Genomic DNA, 17,125 nt, shown 5'->3' on the forward strand with positions numbered 1-17,125 from the left:
GAACAAAACAGTGAGCATTTTACATTCTAGCCATGCCTATTCTTTCGCACTTTCCCAGAAAACTGTGCTTGGTCTCCCCTCTGGGTCTTTGCCAGCATGGTTCCTTCTGCCCAAGTATAGTTTCCCACCACTCCATGCTACGCCCTCCATCTCCTTCTCATCTCAGCTTGGAATTCACTTCTTTGTGGAAGACTTTCTTAACCCCACTCAAGTGTGCACAGGCCTTGCACGTGGCTCCCTTTATTTGGGCTACCGTGGTGTCTAACATGTGCCTTGAGTGCTTGCACATCTCCCCAGTGAAGCTGGGAGCCTCATGCAGATGGGAACCTCGTGGGATGCCAGGAACATGGTCGATGAATAATCCAACTGTTATTTGTGGAAGGACAGAGGGAAGGAGGGAGTAGTGGAGGGAGGGAGGGAGAAACGTTTAGAATGAGAGGGAATGAGGGAGTAGGAGTTGAGGAGTAGAAAAAGACAGGAACCAGTACCCAAGCTGGGTGGCAGCCAAAAGCCCTGCACAGTCCAGGCCCACCCTTTTACGCACTGAGTATAACTATTAACTCAACAGTCACAAGTCCCTGTGGCATGTAATACTTTACCAAACCTTTTCTCATCTCTGGTCTGACTTGAGTCCACAGACAGCCCTGAGAGGGAGTTACAAGATGTTCCCCTCATTTTAAAGATGAAGATTCAAGAAATGCTGCGGGGACAACTGAATATCCATATGCAAAGAGATGACCCTTAATTGCACCATTCACAAAATTTAACTCAAAATAACATATTTAATGACTTAAATATAAGAGCCAAAACTGTAATATGTAAGCAGAAAACATAGGGAAATCTTTAAAACTTTGAGTTAGGCAAAGATTTCTTAGATACAGATACAACACCAAAAGCACAGTTCATAAAAGAAAAATGATAATTTGGACTTCATCAAAGTTCAAATTTCTGCATTTCAAAAGACGCCATTAAGGAAATGAAAAGATAAGCAGGAGACTGGAAGAAACTATTTGCAAAACACATAACTGATATAGGATGAGAGGAAAGGAACCCCAAGGGGTAATGGAGCCAGTGAAGAGGTTTGTTTGTCCTTAAGTCTTATGGTCCCTCCTGTATTTGTTCTTTTTGCAGCCATCCCATAGCTGAGTGGAGCTTCCGGGCCTGACTTGGACCCTTGCTGGACACTAGCTCAGGTAGGAAGCTTGCCTAAGGCCTTCAAGACTGGTGGGATTCACCTTCCCACAGGCTCCGCCACCTGCTTCCTTAGCACCGACTCCCCTAGTGGCTATCTAGTATGCTAGGTATGCAGCTTCCTGCCATACCTGACCTTGAAGTATAGCTAAAATGCATGCCCCATCCACCAAGAGACAGAAATACCATTGCTTCTGCTCTGATCCCCTGGCAGAAGGCTTACTATGATAATGTACCATCAATAAAATTATTGTGAGTCATTGACATGTTAATGTAAATGAGTTAACTGGCTACCTGGGGTAGAAAGGCCAAAACCTTGGATGTCTAAGCAGAGAAGGGAGCAGAAAGTAGGGAAATGAAAAGCAAGAGGCTTGCTGCTTAGGTTGGAAGCCAGTCTGGATGCTTGGAGTGTGAGAAGTGTTTGTGTTCCCATCCAGTGAATGGATTTGTGTTCCCATCTAGTTTTTCCAGTTGCTCAAGTCAAAAACTTTAGAGACATCCTTGACACCTTTCTCTCTCTCGTATTCTCCATCCAATCTGTCAGCAGATCTTTTTGGCTGCACCTTCAAAATGTTTCCAAAATCTGACCAATTCTCTCCACCTCCACTCCTTCTATCCTGGTCCAGGCTTCCATTATCTCTTGCCTGGATTGCTACTAACTAACATCTCTGCTTTTATTTCTCTGCTTCTCTCCTCACCCACCCCCATCTATCCTTGTGCAAGAGCCAAAGTGATCCATAAACCATTCCATGCCACTCCTTGGCTCAGTTTACCCTGCCCCCACCTCCTTTGCCCTTCACTCTGTCTACTCCAGTTTCATTGACCTACCTGCTCTCCCTCAAAATATTCCAGGCAACCTTCCACTTCAGGGCTTTTTCCCTCTGCCTGACTGCTGTGCTCTGTTTCTCCCACAGCTGCAAGTCATTGACTCTTCAAGTCATTGTGCTAATGTCGTCTTCTCGGAGAGGTCTTCCCTAATTGTTTAGTTACGGAGACTTCTACTAGTCTTGTTAACGGATACATCACTAGCATCTGTCTGGTACAAAGTAGTTGCTCACCAAACATGTGCTGAATGAATGGATGAGCCTACTTTTTTAAAAAATGCAATTGGAGAGTTTCTAGGGTGAGGTAATGTCTGGGGCCAAAATGAATGCTCTTTGGGGACCAGAATAACTTTTCAGAGTTGTTCAAGCAACTACCGGTCCCTTCCAATTTTCACCCACACGTTCCACTTTCACCCTTGCCTAAAGAGTATTGATTAACAGTATCCATGGGTTCTGCATTTGTGTCACACCAAGATACTCTGTCTCAGTGGATTGGCTCAGGCCCCCGGGCAGGTGCCTATCTGCCTGGCTCCAGTGTGAGGTAGGACAGGGTCCTTACTGAGTCATTGCTGTGTGCCAGGCACTCTACATCCTTACCTAATTTAAGCTTAAGATCTATTGCCTTTGCTGGGAACTGGGTCAGAGAATTGTAGAATGTTAGAGATGATCATCATGGAGCCTTGCCTGCCTGGGCATCCCATGAATGCACTGGTTCTGTCTTCCAACAGGAATTTTTCCACGCCACGGTTTGACCCACATTTATGAGGTTTATCGACTTCTATATAAGGAAAACTTCACAAGGTACAAATAGGAAGTCCCATCCGGATGTGCATTTTACAAATCTTTTTTTTTTTTTTTTTGAAAGGGATCATATAGTACAAAATAAGAACTATCCCAGGGAGTCAGAGGTGCTCTGCCATCATGCTCCTGGGTTTGAGGAGCCTGTTCTCTTCCAGGGCAGGGCTGCATGCCATCTCATGAGCTGTCACCTTCCAAAACATTTCCAAGCCTGGCATCATGATCCAGACCCAGCCTGGTTGCTGCCTTCAAATGCTCTTTCCCCCAACTCCCCAGCTTCTGTGTTTTGCAAAGTGACAGTGAGCCCTCACGTCTAACCCAGAGACCCATCTGTTCACCAGGGAGCCTCCCAAGATGACTGTCTTGCCAGACAAACTGACTGAGATGGAAAAGGCACAGAACTTAACGAAGGGCGAATGCTTCCAGTCTCAGAGCACCGTCCTCCAGGGACAGCCTTTCGGGGGGATCCCCACTGTGCTGTTGCTCAACATCATCTTGTGGGTGGTGAGTCTCGGGCACCGCAGCGGGCACACAGCGAGGGCTCAGCCGGGGCGGAGGGTCAGATTTCACAAGTAATGAAAGAGGGTCCCAGTGGTCCAAATGGGCTGTGGCTGTAGTGCTGCAAATGTGCTGGGTGTTAGTCCTGCCCAGCGCGACCTGGCTGGGTAAGCCTCGGGGAGAGAGGTGACTGGAGGGTCAGAATTCCTGGAATTATGATATTCTGTGTACCATCGTCCAAAAGTACATGTGGCCAATGCCTTTGGGCCCCCCTTCTCTCTCCCTTTGGTGATATCTTCAAGGGGAGTTCTTGTCCAATAGCTCTAAACATTCCACTGGCTCCTTCACCTGCAAACTCCTCTGTGCCAGGACACTGCTGGGCCCTGGGAATACGGAGTTGAAAACAGCACAGCCCCTACCCTGACAGAGCTCACCATCTAGAGGGGGAGCCCCAGAGAGCCCCAGGGAGCCTCGGGGATAGGATCTGCCTTGGGGGTGCAGGGGTCTGGCTGAGGGAAAGACATCCATGTACTCTCCAGCCCTGAGTCGCTTTTCCTGGCCTGTAGATCATCATTTTGCTTTACTCCTTCCTTCGGAAAGCCGCATGGGACTACGGGCGCCTTGCTCTGCTGATGCACAACGACAGGTGAGGAGGGGCTGAGAGGTGCCCCAACCGCAGCAGGCATCTCCTCAGCAGGTGCCGTCTTTCAACCAAACCTCGCCTAGCTCTGGCCCTCCCTGCAGGAAGGGCACTTGGAGGGCAGCCATCTCTGGGCACAAGGTCACTTTTTCTCCTCAAGTCTTAGACTTTCTGGATCCCAGGGCTTGACTCCTAAGACTCATCATGCACCTGGCGTGATGAGTGATTATCGCTTGTACCCAGAGCTGTGTCTTAGCAAATGAGCAGAGGCAAGCCTGCCCCTGGGCGGGTAGGAGGGGGCCCTGCAGCTCTCAGCTCAGGGAGCCAGAGGCGGGGGCAAGGCAGGCATCTGAGGCCTCCTCTCTCCTTTTCTGCCTCTGGCTGCCTCTCCTGGCTGGTAGCCTGACCTCGCTGATCCTTGGCGAGCAGAGTGAGAAGACCTCTCCCTCAGAGATTTCCCTGGAGATGGAACACAAGGACAAGGTGAGTGCTGGGGGTGGGTCTGGGCTGGGTGGAAGTCCTGGCTGTGAGCAGGCAGTTCTGGTGTGAACTAGAAGGAATGTGGTGCTTGAGCAAAAGGCCTCTGCAGTCAGGAAGTCTCAAAGATTTCTAGCAAGGCATCCTAGGACAAATTGCTCTGACTCACCAAGTCTGCTCCCCCATCTGAAAGATAGAGATATTATTTGTACCTCCCTTACCTCTCAGGGCACCAAGTAAGCTTTAGAGGAATTTTTTTAATTAACTTTTCTCTTCTCCTCACATCTCCATCCTTCCTTGCAGTTCTAGTCCTGACCCCCCCTCACCTTGAGCCATAGACTTACCTCCCACTTCACATAGAAGATTCAAGTCATTGGAAAGGGGTTCCCTCCACTTCCTGCTGCCTGAACCTGCCTGATGGGACGCAGTCCTCCCCACTTCTTCACTTCCCTCCCACCCAGGCTTGCTCAGCCATTCCCTATGAAGCACCTTCTGTGTGCCAGGAACTGGTCTGGGGGCTGGGCAGTGAAGAAAAAAAAGACCACCTCCTGCTTCATGGTGCCTTCTCCCAGGGTGGGGAGACAGACGGGTGCATGTCAGATGGGGCGATGTACACAAGGAAAAGTGGGCAAGGAAGGCACTCAACAATGATGGGAAAGAGCCATTTGATAGATGGTGGTCAGGGACGGTTTGGGGATAGGAAGGCATCTGAGTGGAGACCTAAATGCAGTTTCAGAGGGAGCCATGGGCATTTCCCTTCCCCTCCCACATCCCCAGCATGGGTCCCTCTGCCCCATCATAGCCAAGCTCCTGAAAAAGTAGTCTGTACTTGCCGTTTCCATTTCCCCCCTTAACCCATCCCAATGCGGCTTCCACTCCATTGCTCCATCCACATCGTCCCCAGAGTCATCGCCGGCCCCATGCTACTAAGTCCAATGGCTGTCCTTCACTTTCCATCTTACTTCATCTCAGAAGTGTGTGACCCTGTAGACCATTTTTCCTTCTTGAACGGGCCCTCGTGGTGGCTTCTGCGACATTGCACTTTCCTGATTTTCCTTCTTCCTCTTTGTCTGCTCCTCCCCAGTATCCATTGCGGTTTCCTCCCCAGGCCTAGACTTCCCCACAGCTCGGTCCCAAACCCTCTTCCCTGTGCTCAGCACTCTTTCCCTACACTGATGCCTCTTAAAAGTATGTCTCCAGCTAAACCTTCCTCCAGGCTCCATTGCTATTTATCCATTAGCCTTCAAAATCTCTTTATGTGGATATTATAAAGGCATTTCAGACTTAATATGTCCAGAATATGCCATGGTATCCCTTAATCCCAACTTGTTTCCAGATCCCAGTCTCAGTCTCCCCATCTTCCAGCCAAATGTACTTCCCTCGCCCTTTCTTGGGCTACTGAGCATGGTCAATCCATTGCCAAGTCCTGTTGCTTTTACCATCCCACTTTTGTTTCTCTCCATCTCTCACCATCCCTCAAGCCAGGCCGCCATCTGTCCCTTGCCTGACTGCAATAGCCTCTAACTGATCTCTTTATGTCCACAACTGTCCCCTACCCTACCTGTGCCATCCTCCTAAATGGAGACATTTCATTCACTGTGTAGACCTTCAAGGGCCTTCTAATGCCCTTGGAATAAATTGCAGATCCCTTCCCATGGCATGGTGGTTTGACCTTTAGTCTACCTGCCCCACTTCATCTCTCCTCCCACCCTCTACCAACCAAACACAGGCCATCTTTTAGATACTCGGAAGTGCCATTTCCTAGCCCCTGCATGGGGCCTTCCATGCTTTTCACATGCTCCTCTCTCTTCTCTACCCCAAAGGACCCTTCCCCCAGTTAAGATCCCCCCCCCCCAACAACACACACAAATCTCAGGCACTCCTTCCTCAGAAAACCCTGACCATCCCATTTGGACCTAGATCTTCTGTTATCAGTTCATGGAAAACTTGTTCCTTCTCTTCAAAGGCCTTAACTCAGCCATTAATGACCTCGCCATCTGCATGATCAGTCTAGTCATGTCTGCTTCCCCCCAGGGAGAGCAGGTACTAACCTTGGTTTTGTTTATCACTGCATTCCAGCACTCAGTCCAGCCCACCACATAATTAGCATCTGATAAACATTTGTTGAGTGCAGTGAGTGGGTAGAACCATATCCTTTCCATCATCCCTCCAAGAGACTGGGTCTCTTTATGTACTGCCCCTGACAAAGTGTGGGGCGTCAGGCCAGGCGCTGGATCTCTCGGAGCCTTCACTGGGGGAATGAGGACAGTAACACTTACCTCGCAAGGTTGTTCTCACCTTAGTTTTAGAAACATCACTGTCTCAGTTTTTTTTTTACAATGACGAAAAGATCATTTTATTTTTTAAATGTTTAAGAAGAAAAATTGCCCTGATAGCAGTAGAGAGATCAAACTGAAGAAGGCAGAAATGAGATGAGGAGAGAATGCTGGGAGGTAGACCCTGTACTGGTTCTGTCGAAGTGGTAGGACTTCATCCAGGGTTGGGTGGTGGGAGCGAAGCCAACGGTCCCACCACAGCCTGGGAGCAAGTCAGGGCAGGTGCCAGTTGGAAGGGGTGGGGGAGATGGGAATGGGGGTGGAGCGAGGTAGGTTCAGTGACCATGGGTTCCATCCCATGGTCTTGTCAGCTGAGCTGACTCCTCACAGTCCACCAGACCATGTGCAGCGAGGGAGGGATGTTTCTCAAAAGGAAGACGTGCAGACTAGACTGAAAAGTAACAAATGTCCTTACTAGGAGGTCTGCCTCTCCTCCATTCCCAGGCCCTCCTTCTAACCTCATCTCCTATACCACAATGGCCATCTGTAGAATGTCTTCACAGGAGACACTTCTTTCAGCCAGCTGTGGCTGCCTTCCAAGACCCAGCCTCTTTCTCATCTTCTCTCATCTAGGAACAAGGCCCCTTCAGGATGCTGCTTCATGCTACCTGAGATGAGCCAAGGGCAGCCTGGGGTCCTATGGGTAGCTTGGGGCCTGGTTGCTCTCACCATTTTTCTTTTCTTTTCTTCCCAGGGCTTTTATTCCTGGTTTTTCAACAGTCTAAGCATGAGGTAAGTACCTGAGCTTTCTGAGCTTGTGATGGTGCTGCCTTGGAGGTGAGTGTAGGGGTCTCCTGCCAGAATTAGCAGCCCGCAGCCCTGGATGACCAGGCCTGAGCCAGAGCCCTGAAGCTCCCACCTTAGGCCTGGCTCAGGCAGATGATGCTTTCCTGGGTGGGAAGGAAAAACATAGATGGGCTTGCAGCTGGAGAAATGGGAACTGGACAAAGGCACAGTCCACAGCCTGTCTTATTTCTGCCATGATCCCCAGGAAAGGACCACTTTTAACAGCTGAATCATTTCTCACATGATTCTAAAAACACTTTCATGAACTCCAAACCAGGAACAAAAATTATTTCTGCAGTGCTGTTTGCTTTATTTCTGCAAGTATCATGAATCCTATTTGTCAATAACACTGGGCAGAAGGGCAGCTTCCTCTCTCAGCTTCAGCCCCTGAATTTTAGAAGGACAGACCCTTTGCCCATCTCTCCTTCTGGATCTCTTTAGTGCTCAGACCCTGCCTGGAGAAGAAACAGACCCCTCTCACCAGTTTCCTCCTGATTCCCCAACACCAGCCAGATACTTGGCCAAAAAGATGCCTCTCAGAGCTTTAACCCCTCACTACGTGTGCACGCACACATATGTAGGTGCCTACACATACACACGCATGCACAAAGACCACACGTGAGCATGCACGTATGCACAGCTCTGCTTCCACCTTAGAGCACCATGCATCCCTGAGGTCTCCCGAATACCTCTGTTCATCTTGCATAGGGTCCTTCCCTGCCTCTCAGTGCCTGCTCTGGGGGCCTCCTCACTGTTCCTCAGAGCCCACATGAGCTGAGGGCCTGACTCGGCTGCTAATTTCCTTGTTTGAAAGCCTCATGGGACTCGTTCCTTCAGGTGCCTCCATGCTCACCATTCCATGGCTAGCCCCTTAAAGGCTTTGCAGGAAACATTCATGCATTGTGGCAAGACCCATCCCACTCCCATGAGCTCCTTTCAGACACCTCTGTGCCCCCAGGCCTGCTGAAGGGCCCTGGACTCTGAGAGGGCCCAGGGCACCCTGACTGGGTCTTGGGAGTCCCAGGCTGAGCCTAGGATGAGCGGCCTCTCGTGTTTGATACCCCACACGATGGATGGGAGCCCCTCCATGGCCTTGGGCTCCAGTTTCCCTTGATTATGGACCAGAGCCCCGGGAGGAGATGCAACTAGTTTGTGGTTCAAAGAGAATTTTTATTCCTGGATGCCTCTCTAGTTTTGCTTTGTTAATTTTTTAAATGTGTACAAGCTAACAAAAATACATGTGTGTCAAGAGAAACTTGACTACCCTCCTCAGAGGTGATCCTTGTCAACAGTTGCAAAGGAATTGTACTTTTTACTTTTCAACTAATAATGAGCATTTGGAGCTTGTTACCCTGAGAGGTGGTACAGGCTGGTTATAGGGTCCTTGGCTTGGCCAAATTCATGAATGGTAGGCAGTTGGGTGATGACAAATTTAGCCAATGCCTTGCATGGGCAGGAGGAAAGGAAAACTGGGGTGAGTGGCCCTGCCCAAGCTGACCACATCTTCTTCCTTGAGGAGAGGAATCCCTTGGGGTAGTTTAGGATTGACTTTCTGGATTTTTGCCACTACCTGATGACAGGCCACTAAGTCTACACAGGGCAGGAAAGAAATTGTCTGTGTGGGGAGAAATAGGGTGCATGCAAAACAATGACAAAGTCCATGTGGTAGGGTCCCTGTGTTCCTGTCATGTGCCTGTGATCATGAAAAGGAAGGCCCGGGTCACTGTTGGTGTGAGATTGTGTGCACACTTAGACCTGCACACATAAATGAGAGGTTGATGCACACAGCTGTGTGTATGTGTGTCCCCATATGTGTGTCCTCCCCCTTCAAGGGTTCCTAGCAGTGAGGGCCCCTCTGCCAGGAAACCTTCATGAGAAGGAAGAGGGCTAAACATTGCATTGTGCACCCAGCTTCCTGTGCCATAGAGGACAGATGAATACATTTGTTGAGCAGGACGAGTGCCCCAGACCCCCAGTGTACAAACCTGTGCAGCCTAGTTGGAGAAACAAAGGTTAGCAAGACTCACCCTATATAAGTCATAATAGGGAGATTAGAATTGCTGTGGGACGGGCATTTGAGAGAGACAGAAATTAATCCAAGCTGGGGGATTCAGAGAATGTGTGGTTTTTATCAGGGCCTTTAATGATGGGAAGAATTTGGGCACATGTGACAAGGATGGCACATCAGAAGTAAAGGATTGTGTGAGTAAAGGTATGGGGCAGACAGTGGGAGAGGGCTTCAGGAACAGTAAATCTTCTGGTGTGGCTAGAAGCAAGGGTGCATGGTGAGAAGGGTAGTAAGAGATTGGGCTAGAAGGGCCAGCTGTGATCTTGACTGCTGTACAAAAGATTTGGGGTTTTGCTATAGAGGCAGTAGAGAGCCAATGACTGTTTTTGAGCAGGGAACTCAGAATCGTATCTGTTTGTAGCCAGGAGTATGGGAGTGAATGAAAGTTGAGAAAGACCAGAGGTAAGCCGAGCACTTTAGGAGGCTGTCAACGGTCCAGATGAGATGCAGTGGTTACCAGAACTAGAGCAGTGACCAGGGAAACAATGAGGGAGGGTCAAACAGGGGGAGGTCATGGGGCTACAGTCAATAGGTTGTGGATTCCACCTGGCTTCCTCCTGGATTAAGGGAGGGAGAAAATTGGTAGATCTGGGTTCTGGGAGTCTAGGATTATATTGGAGTTCTCCATATGAGCTTTGTATTATTTTTGTAACTGTCCTGCAGTTTGGAAGTATTTCAAAATAAAAGTTTTAGAAAGAAAAAAAGAGAGAGAACTTGAGGTCTAGTTTCTGGGGAGGACAATAATATCACTAGTTGGGAGAGTTGACACAAAATGAGGAGATATGGTGGAGGCAAGCATCCAAGTTGACCAGCAAGCTGATGAAAAACCTAGATCAAGGCTTAGGAGAAAAGTGAGAGTGAAAGATTTAGATTTGGGAAGCTGGTGTGTGGAGGTCGTAGTTGGAAGTCTTGTGAGCACAGGAGTCACCCAAGGTAAGATCAGAAAGCCCAAGGGAGAGTCTAGTTGAGGCAGGAGGAAGAAGAGGTACTCCCACCATCTAGGGCACAGATGGCTGAACCCAGGGAAGGTTGATGCCCCAAGGAGGGTGTGGCCAGCAGCCTTCAATGGTACATAAATTGAGTAGAATAAGAGCTGAGAGGAGGACATTGATTTTGGTGATTTGATCTCCTTTGGGAGGATCGTTCCAAGATAAGGAGATGTCGGAGAAGTAAAGACAGAGAAAATCACCTTTTGGAGGAGTGAGGGGGAGGAGGGAAGTAAAGATATTGTATGGAACTTGAAGGGAAACACGTTAGGGAGTGAAGTTCAAGTTTCTTGTTTTGTTTTAGAGTAATGAGCATTTGAACCTGGTTGTAGTTTATGGGAATGAAGTATGGAAGAGTTTAGAGAAGGAGAGTTATTTTAAAATTGACTTGAGGTATGGCAGGTTTCCAGAAAGAGGTAGAGGAGGGAGAAGAGACTAGAGCAGAGAAATATAAATTGTGAGCAGAAGGAAAGATGCCTGGCTGGAAGGTCGGGGGTGGGGGGATGGTGGGAAGAAGAAAGAATTGACTAGGAGGATACAGACACACTCAAAATAAGGGCTACACTTGGAGCTGTGGAGAGAGCCTGCTACCTGGAGCCATGACTTTTGGTGGAAGTGGGAGCAATGGCCCCAGTGGTGAAGCAGAAATTGCCTGGTCCAGGAAGAAAATTCTTTATCCTGTGCAGCCCTGTGCTCTCTCCACCTGATTGGAAGCTCCTTCAGACTTCACCTCACCTCAAGCATAATATTTCTGTCAAATGACCCGATCCTGGCATCCTGGACTGCGGCAAGACAGGCCCCTATCCTCTCTCTCCAACATTCAGCCTTCTTGCCAGTTCTTATCCAATCCATCCCTGGGGTTTAATTTTCAGACTCAGAGCAGAAAGTATTTTAGCTGCTTCCAGTTAAAAATTTCAAAGCTCTGAATAATTTCATCAGTGGGGACATTGAAAATCTTGAGGATATGTTCTTCATAGTACATAAACTGTAAGCTTTATTTCGGTATTAAAGTGCTTAAATTTCATAACTGTACTTAAGGTGGTTACACAGTGAATATCCTTGTTCTTAGGAAAGATACATGGAAGTATTACATGTTCGAGCAACATGATATATACGGTCTACTCATAAATGTTTAGAAAATAGATAGACAGATATGTAGATAGATGAATGGATAAATGATACAGCAAAAGTGGCAAAATGTTAAAAATGATGGCTCTGGGTATCTGGGGAAGAGGGATGTTGGGATTTCTTTATGGATTTTGTATTATTTTTACCACTGTCCTGTAAATTTGAAATTTTTCAAAATAAAAATTAAATAAAATACATAAGTAGGTAGATCAGATCTGGACATGGGACTGGATACTGGAAGTTCCACATACCCTACAATTCTGAGCAGAGGAGCAAAGCTGGGTAAACTACGGTCCATCCACCAGTGGAGAGAAGAAGCCAGCATGGGGCCAGCCACGAGCCAGTGCTCCATTGTCACTATTACTTTTGCACAACCATGAAAACGTTTAGGTAAAATATAAAACGATGCCAGAAAATGCTTGTAATTAAATGCTAAGCAAAAGAACAATGCATTTCACTTTTAGCTGACCAAAATGGCAATGTAAGTCACTCCACCACTCCAGGGTGCCATTCCCCCACAGAATCTTTCAAAGCAACTAGCAAAAATGGGCAGAACCATCGTCCTCAAGATCTAGAAAACATTTAAAGAGCTGCAGTAATTGGTTGAGTGCCAAATCAAGAAAAAACAGCTTCAAAATCAGTAGAAGAGGAGCCTCTGCCATAGGAGCCGCAGACATTTTGTCGAGCCCATTATTCTGATGGCCGAGACTCTAGGCCACTACCATGTCCCGCTATCTGTGCCGCCAACACATCTCTGTTCATAAGGAACGTGGCCGAAGACACCAGGTCTGGTCTCTATGGCCCTATAGTTGATGCATATGTTCCACGTGATTTCTATACCTGTCATCCAGGAGGATTTGCTTATGTTCAATTTGAGGGTGTTCGTGATGCTGAAGATGTGCTACATAAATTGGACAGAAAATGAATTTGTGGATGTCAAATTATAATCCAGTTTGTGCAGGGGGATCAGAAGACACCATCAAAGGAGAGCCAAGGAAAGGAGGGATGTATACGGCTCTCCACGCTGTGACGATTATGACAGATAAAGGTGTTCTAGAAGCCGAAGTTACGAAGGAGCAGATCAACATATTGGTTTTTTTATTACAACTATAGAAGCTCTTACAGTTTGTCTTCTTTTTTGCATGGGCAGGCACAGGGAAGATCTTAGAGTTTTCGAAACAGTAGACGTACTGGAAGACCACAGCATAGCAGAAGCGATTCCGACAGGGATAGATTCAAACACTGAAAGCACTCTTTTTCAAGCTCAAAATTCAATTAAAGGTCAAGGTCCAAGATTCCAGCCCAAGAAAGAAATGAAGGCGAAATCACATTCTAGGTCTGCATCTCACACCAAAACTAGAGGCACCTCCAAAACAGATTCCAAATCACATTGTAAGTCTGACTCAGGATATGGGAAGGAATCAAGGCAAAAAGAACCACCTAGATCCAAACCTCTGTCAAGATCACGGTCTACTTCTAGGCCCAAAGCCTAGTCCTAAGTCCAGTGGCTACTGTAGTTTAAACCGTGACATTTCAGGCATGTATCATTCATTTACTCATAATCTGGTTTACTTAATCAGGAATACGCTGTTGCAATGATGCTTAAAAAAAAAGGCACTTGTTAGTATTCCCTGGACCAGACAATGGTTATATTAAAATGATATGCTGTTGAGAAGCCACTCTTAAGAGTCTAGTTTGTTTAATGTTAATGGGCAGCTACCAATTCGTGATGTCTCTGTAAAAATTCTCATTTTTTTTTTTATGTTTGAGGTATTGGTGAGAAGGTGTTGGTTGATCACAATTTGCAACGTTGTTTTAGTCAAGATAAAATGTCCATATCCATATTTGGTAGAATTGTCAACCTAGAAATGTAGCTTGTTAATAAAATAGAATGACACGAAAGCGAAGTTGCAGCCACAGTACAACAGTTACGGCTAAGAAGTAAACATTTAGGTTTAGGGTGGACCTTTAATGCCAAGCTGTCTAGGCCCATTATAATTGTTTATTTATGAAGCGGAGTGGGATCGTTTTTTTGTTATCCCCACTGCCTTGGGGCATGATGCCAACTGGGTTAAGTAGCATTTTCAGGGAATTGAGTTTTTGACTGAAACAGAGCCTTCACTGCTTTTTTTTCCTGGTTTCTATGAAGATTTGAAATATACAAAATATCAGAAGAACTCACCTTAAATTTGAGCAAGCCTTTAATGACAGGAGTAATTTTAAGTGGAAAAAATGCTGTTTTATACTTACCCTGAATTTTAAGGGGCGTCATTGACCATGAAAGTGCTTAGTTTTCTTACTGCTGTTAGATGCAAGTAAATTGTTTCAAAGTAGGTTTTGTTTGTGTGTGTGCATACTGTAAAATAACTGAATTTTGATGCTTCTAGCACTCGATTGGTTTGTGAATTTGTGTCAAAATCTGCCTACCTTTTTGTGAGAGGGGCTTACTCTTCATAACTCAGTTCATTTTATGTGAGGCAAGTTGAGAGACAACACTCCCGTTACTAGGGGATTCTGTAGTGTCGTGAAATTTTAAATAATTGAGGGAGAGGATTAGTCCATTTTTAGCAAGAGTCACATCTCTCTTTTTTTAAAATTCCTTCTTATGTTATTTTTATTTATTTATTTTTTAACATGGGCAGGCACCGGGAACCGAACCCAGGTCCTCTGGCATGGCAGGCAAGCAGTCTTGCCTGCTGAGCCACCGTGGCCCTCCTTCTTATATTATTAATGGTATTTTTATTGTTATTACTATGATATTATTGTTAGCTCGTAATCTGGGAGGATTGGATCTAGGAATCTATATTTTTATTAGATTCCTCCAGGTGATTCTTTGTATTTATTTATTTATGAAAAATAACCACATACAAACACAAACATTCTTACTATATGATCATTCCATTCTTGGTATATAATCAGTAACTCACAATATCATCACATAGTTGTATATCATCATCATGATCATTTCTTAGAACATTTGCATCAATTCAGAAGAAGAAATAAAAAGAAAACAGAAAAAAATTCCTACATACCATGCCCCTTACCCCTTACCCTCATTGATCACTAGTATTTCAATCTACTAAATTTATTTTAGCATTTGTTCCCCCTATTATTTATTTACTTTTAATCCATATGTTTTACTTATCTGTTGATAAGGTAGATAAAAGGAGCATCAGACACAACGTTTTCACATAGTCACATTGCAAAAGCCATGTCAATATACAATCATCTTCAAGAAACATGGCTATGGGAACACAGCTCTACATTTTCAGGCAGTTCCCTCCAACCTCTCTATTAACCTTAACTAAAAAGGTGTTATCTATTTAATGCATAAGAATAACCTCTAGGATACCGTCTTGACAATGGCCTCTCTCTCTCTCAGCCATTGACATTTATTTTATTTCATTTCACTCTTCCCCCTTTTGGTCGAGAAGGTTTTCTCAATCTCTTGGTGCTGAGTCCCAGCTCATTCTAGGATTTCTGTCCCACGTTGCCAGGAAGGTCCACACCCCTGGGAGTCATGTCCCACACAGACAGGGGGAGGGTAGTGAGTTTGCTTGTTGTGTTGGCTGAGAAAGAGAGGCCACATCTGAGCAACAGAAGAGGTTCTCTTGGGGATGACTCTTAGGCCTATTTTTTTTTTTTTACCATAGTTTATTTTATTTTACTTATTTTTTTTATTAATTAAAAAAATTACAAGAAACACAAACATTCCCAACACATACACTCAGCAATTCACAATATCATCACATAGTTGCATATTCATCGCCATGATAATTTCCCAGAACATCAGCATCAATTCAGGAAAAGAAATAAAAAGACAACAGAAAAATATAACAAACAGAAAAAAAAAAATTTTTACAAGCCATACCCCTTACTGATCCCTTTCATCGATCACTAGAATTTCAAACTAAATCTATTTTAACATTTGTTCCCCCTATTATTCATTTTTATTCCATATGTTCCTCTCATCTGTTGACAAGGTAGATAAAAGGAGCATCAGACACAAGGTTTTCACAATCACACAGTCACATTGTGAAAGTTATATCATTATACAATCATCCTCAAGAAACATGGCTACTGGAACACAGCTCCACATTTTCAGGCAGTTCCCTCCAACCTCTCCATTACATCTTGGATAACAAGGTGATATCTACTTAATGCATAAGAATAACCTCCAGGATAACCTCTTGACTCCGTTTGGAATCTCTCAGCCATTGACACTTGTCTCATTTCACTCTTCCCCCCCTTGGTCAAGAAGGTTTTCTCAATCTCCCGATGCTGGGTCTCAACCTATTCTAGAGTTTTTCACAATCCCTTGAGCTGAATCTCAGCTCATTCTGGGATTTCTGTCCCATGCTGCCAGGAAGGTCCACACCCCTGGTAGTCATGTCCCACGTAGACAGGGGAGGGTGCTGAGTCTGCTTGCTGTGTTGGCTGGAGAGAGAGGCCACATCTGAGCAACAAAAGAGGTTCTCTTGGGGGTGACTCTTAGGCCTAATTTTAAGTAGGTTTAACCTATCCCCTGTGGGGTTAAGTTTCATATGAACAAACCCCAAGACTGGGGGCTCAGCCTATAGCTTTGGTTGTCCACACTGCTTGTGAGAATATCAAGAATTCAACTTGGGGAAGTTGAGTTTTCCCCCTTTCTCACCATTCCCCGAAGGGGACTTTGCAAATACTTTTCCACTCACTGATCAAATTCATCAGGGCATCACCTGGACAAACCAACAAAATCTCATGTCCTATACAAAGTTCAATGTACTTAAGGTGTTCAATCAACTATCTACATAAGTTATACTAGGAGATGCACTAGTCAAAGTATAGATTTGTACCAAATAAACATTTTTTGCTTTAGTCTCACATTAATTGAAATTTTAAAATATTAAGTACCATCTATTTTCAGCACACTGCAGTAATGACATTCTTTTGTTCTTCCTCACGCAAAAACATTTTTTAAATTTGTACATTTAGTCACTATCATTATACACTTCAAGCATTTCTAGATTATACCATCTCAATCTTTATCGTCTATCTTTCTTTGTGATTTCATTTATGCCCCAGCCCTCCTCCCTCTATCATTCTCATATGCAGTTTCATTCAGTGTTTTAACATAATTGTATTACAGTTAGGTAATACTGTGCTGTCCATTTCTGAGTTTTTGTATTCAGTCCTGTTGCACAATCTATATCCCTTCAGCTCCAATTACCCAGTATCTTACCCTATTTCTATCTCCTGATGGTCTCTGTTACCAAGGAAATATTCCAAGTTTATTCACTAATGTCAGTTCATATCAGTGAGACCATACCGTATTTGTCCTTTTGTTTCTGGCTAATCACACTCAGCATAATGTCCTTAAGTTCCATTCATGTTGTTACGTACTTCATAACTTT

The 17,125-nt window shown here is 45.4% G+C and overlaps 1 protein-coding gene and 1 pseudogene across 9 annotated transcripts in view; both read left to right on the forward strand.

The window, feature by feature from the left end:
* TMEM63C (transmembrane protein 63C) overlaps nt 1-17,125 on the forward strand; it is a 92,860-nt gene that overhangs the window by 37,604 nt on the left and 38,131 nt on the right. For 8 of the 9 annotated variants that reach the window (XR_013160377.1, XM_077123173.1, XM_077123168.1 and 5 more), the window contains 5 exons: nt 1,132-1,193; nt 3,155-3,317; nt 3,878-3,957; nt 4,353-4,434; nt 7,459-7,496. Coding sequence is in view for 8 of the 9 variants with exons in the window: in XM_077123173.1 (XP_076979288.1) it covers nt 3,168-3,317; nt 3,878-3,957; nt 4,353-4,434; nt 7,459-7,496 (350 nt within the window). In the remaining variant the exon portion in view is untranslated. Of the gene's footprint in view, nt 1-1,131; nt 1,194-2,743; nt 2,817-3,154; nt 3,318-3,877; nt 3,958-4,352; nt 4,435-7,458; nt 7,497-17,125 lie in introns of all 9 variants that reach the window. The other variant, XM_077123170.1, reaches the window with a different exon arrangement.
* On the forward strand, nt 8,175-13,406 carry LOC143652657 (uncharacterized; annotated as a pseudogene).

The sequence above is a fragment of the Tamandua tetradactyla genome, chromosome 12, assembly GCF_023851605.1.
Source record: "Tamandua tetradactyla isolate mTamTet1 chromosome 12, mTamTet1.pri, whole genome shotgun sequence".
Classification (NCBI taxonomy): Eukaryota; Metazoa; Chordata; class Mammalia; order Pilosa; family Myrmecophagidae; genus Tamandua; species Tamandua tetradactyla.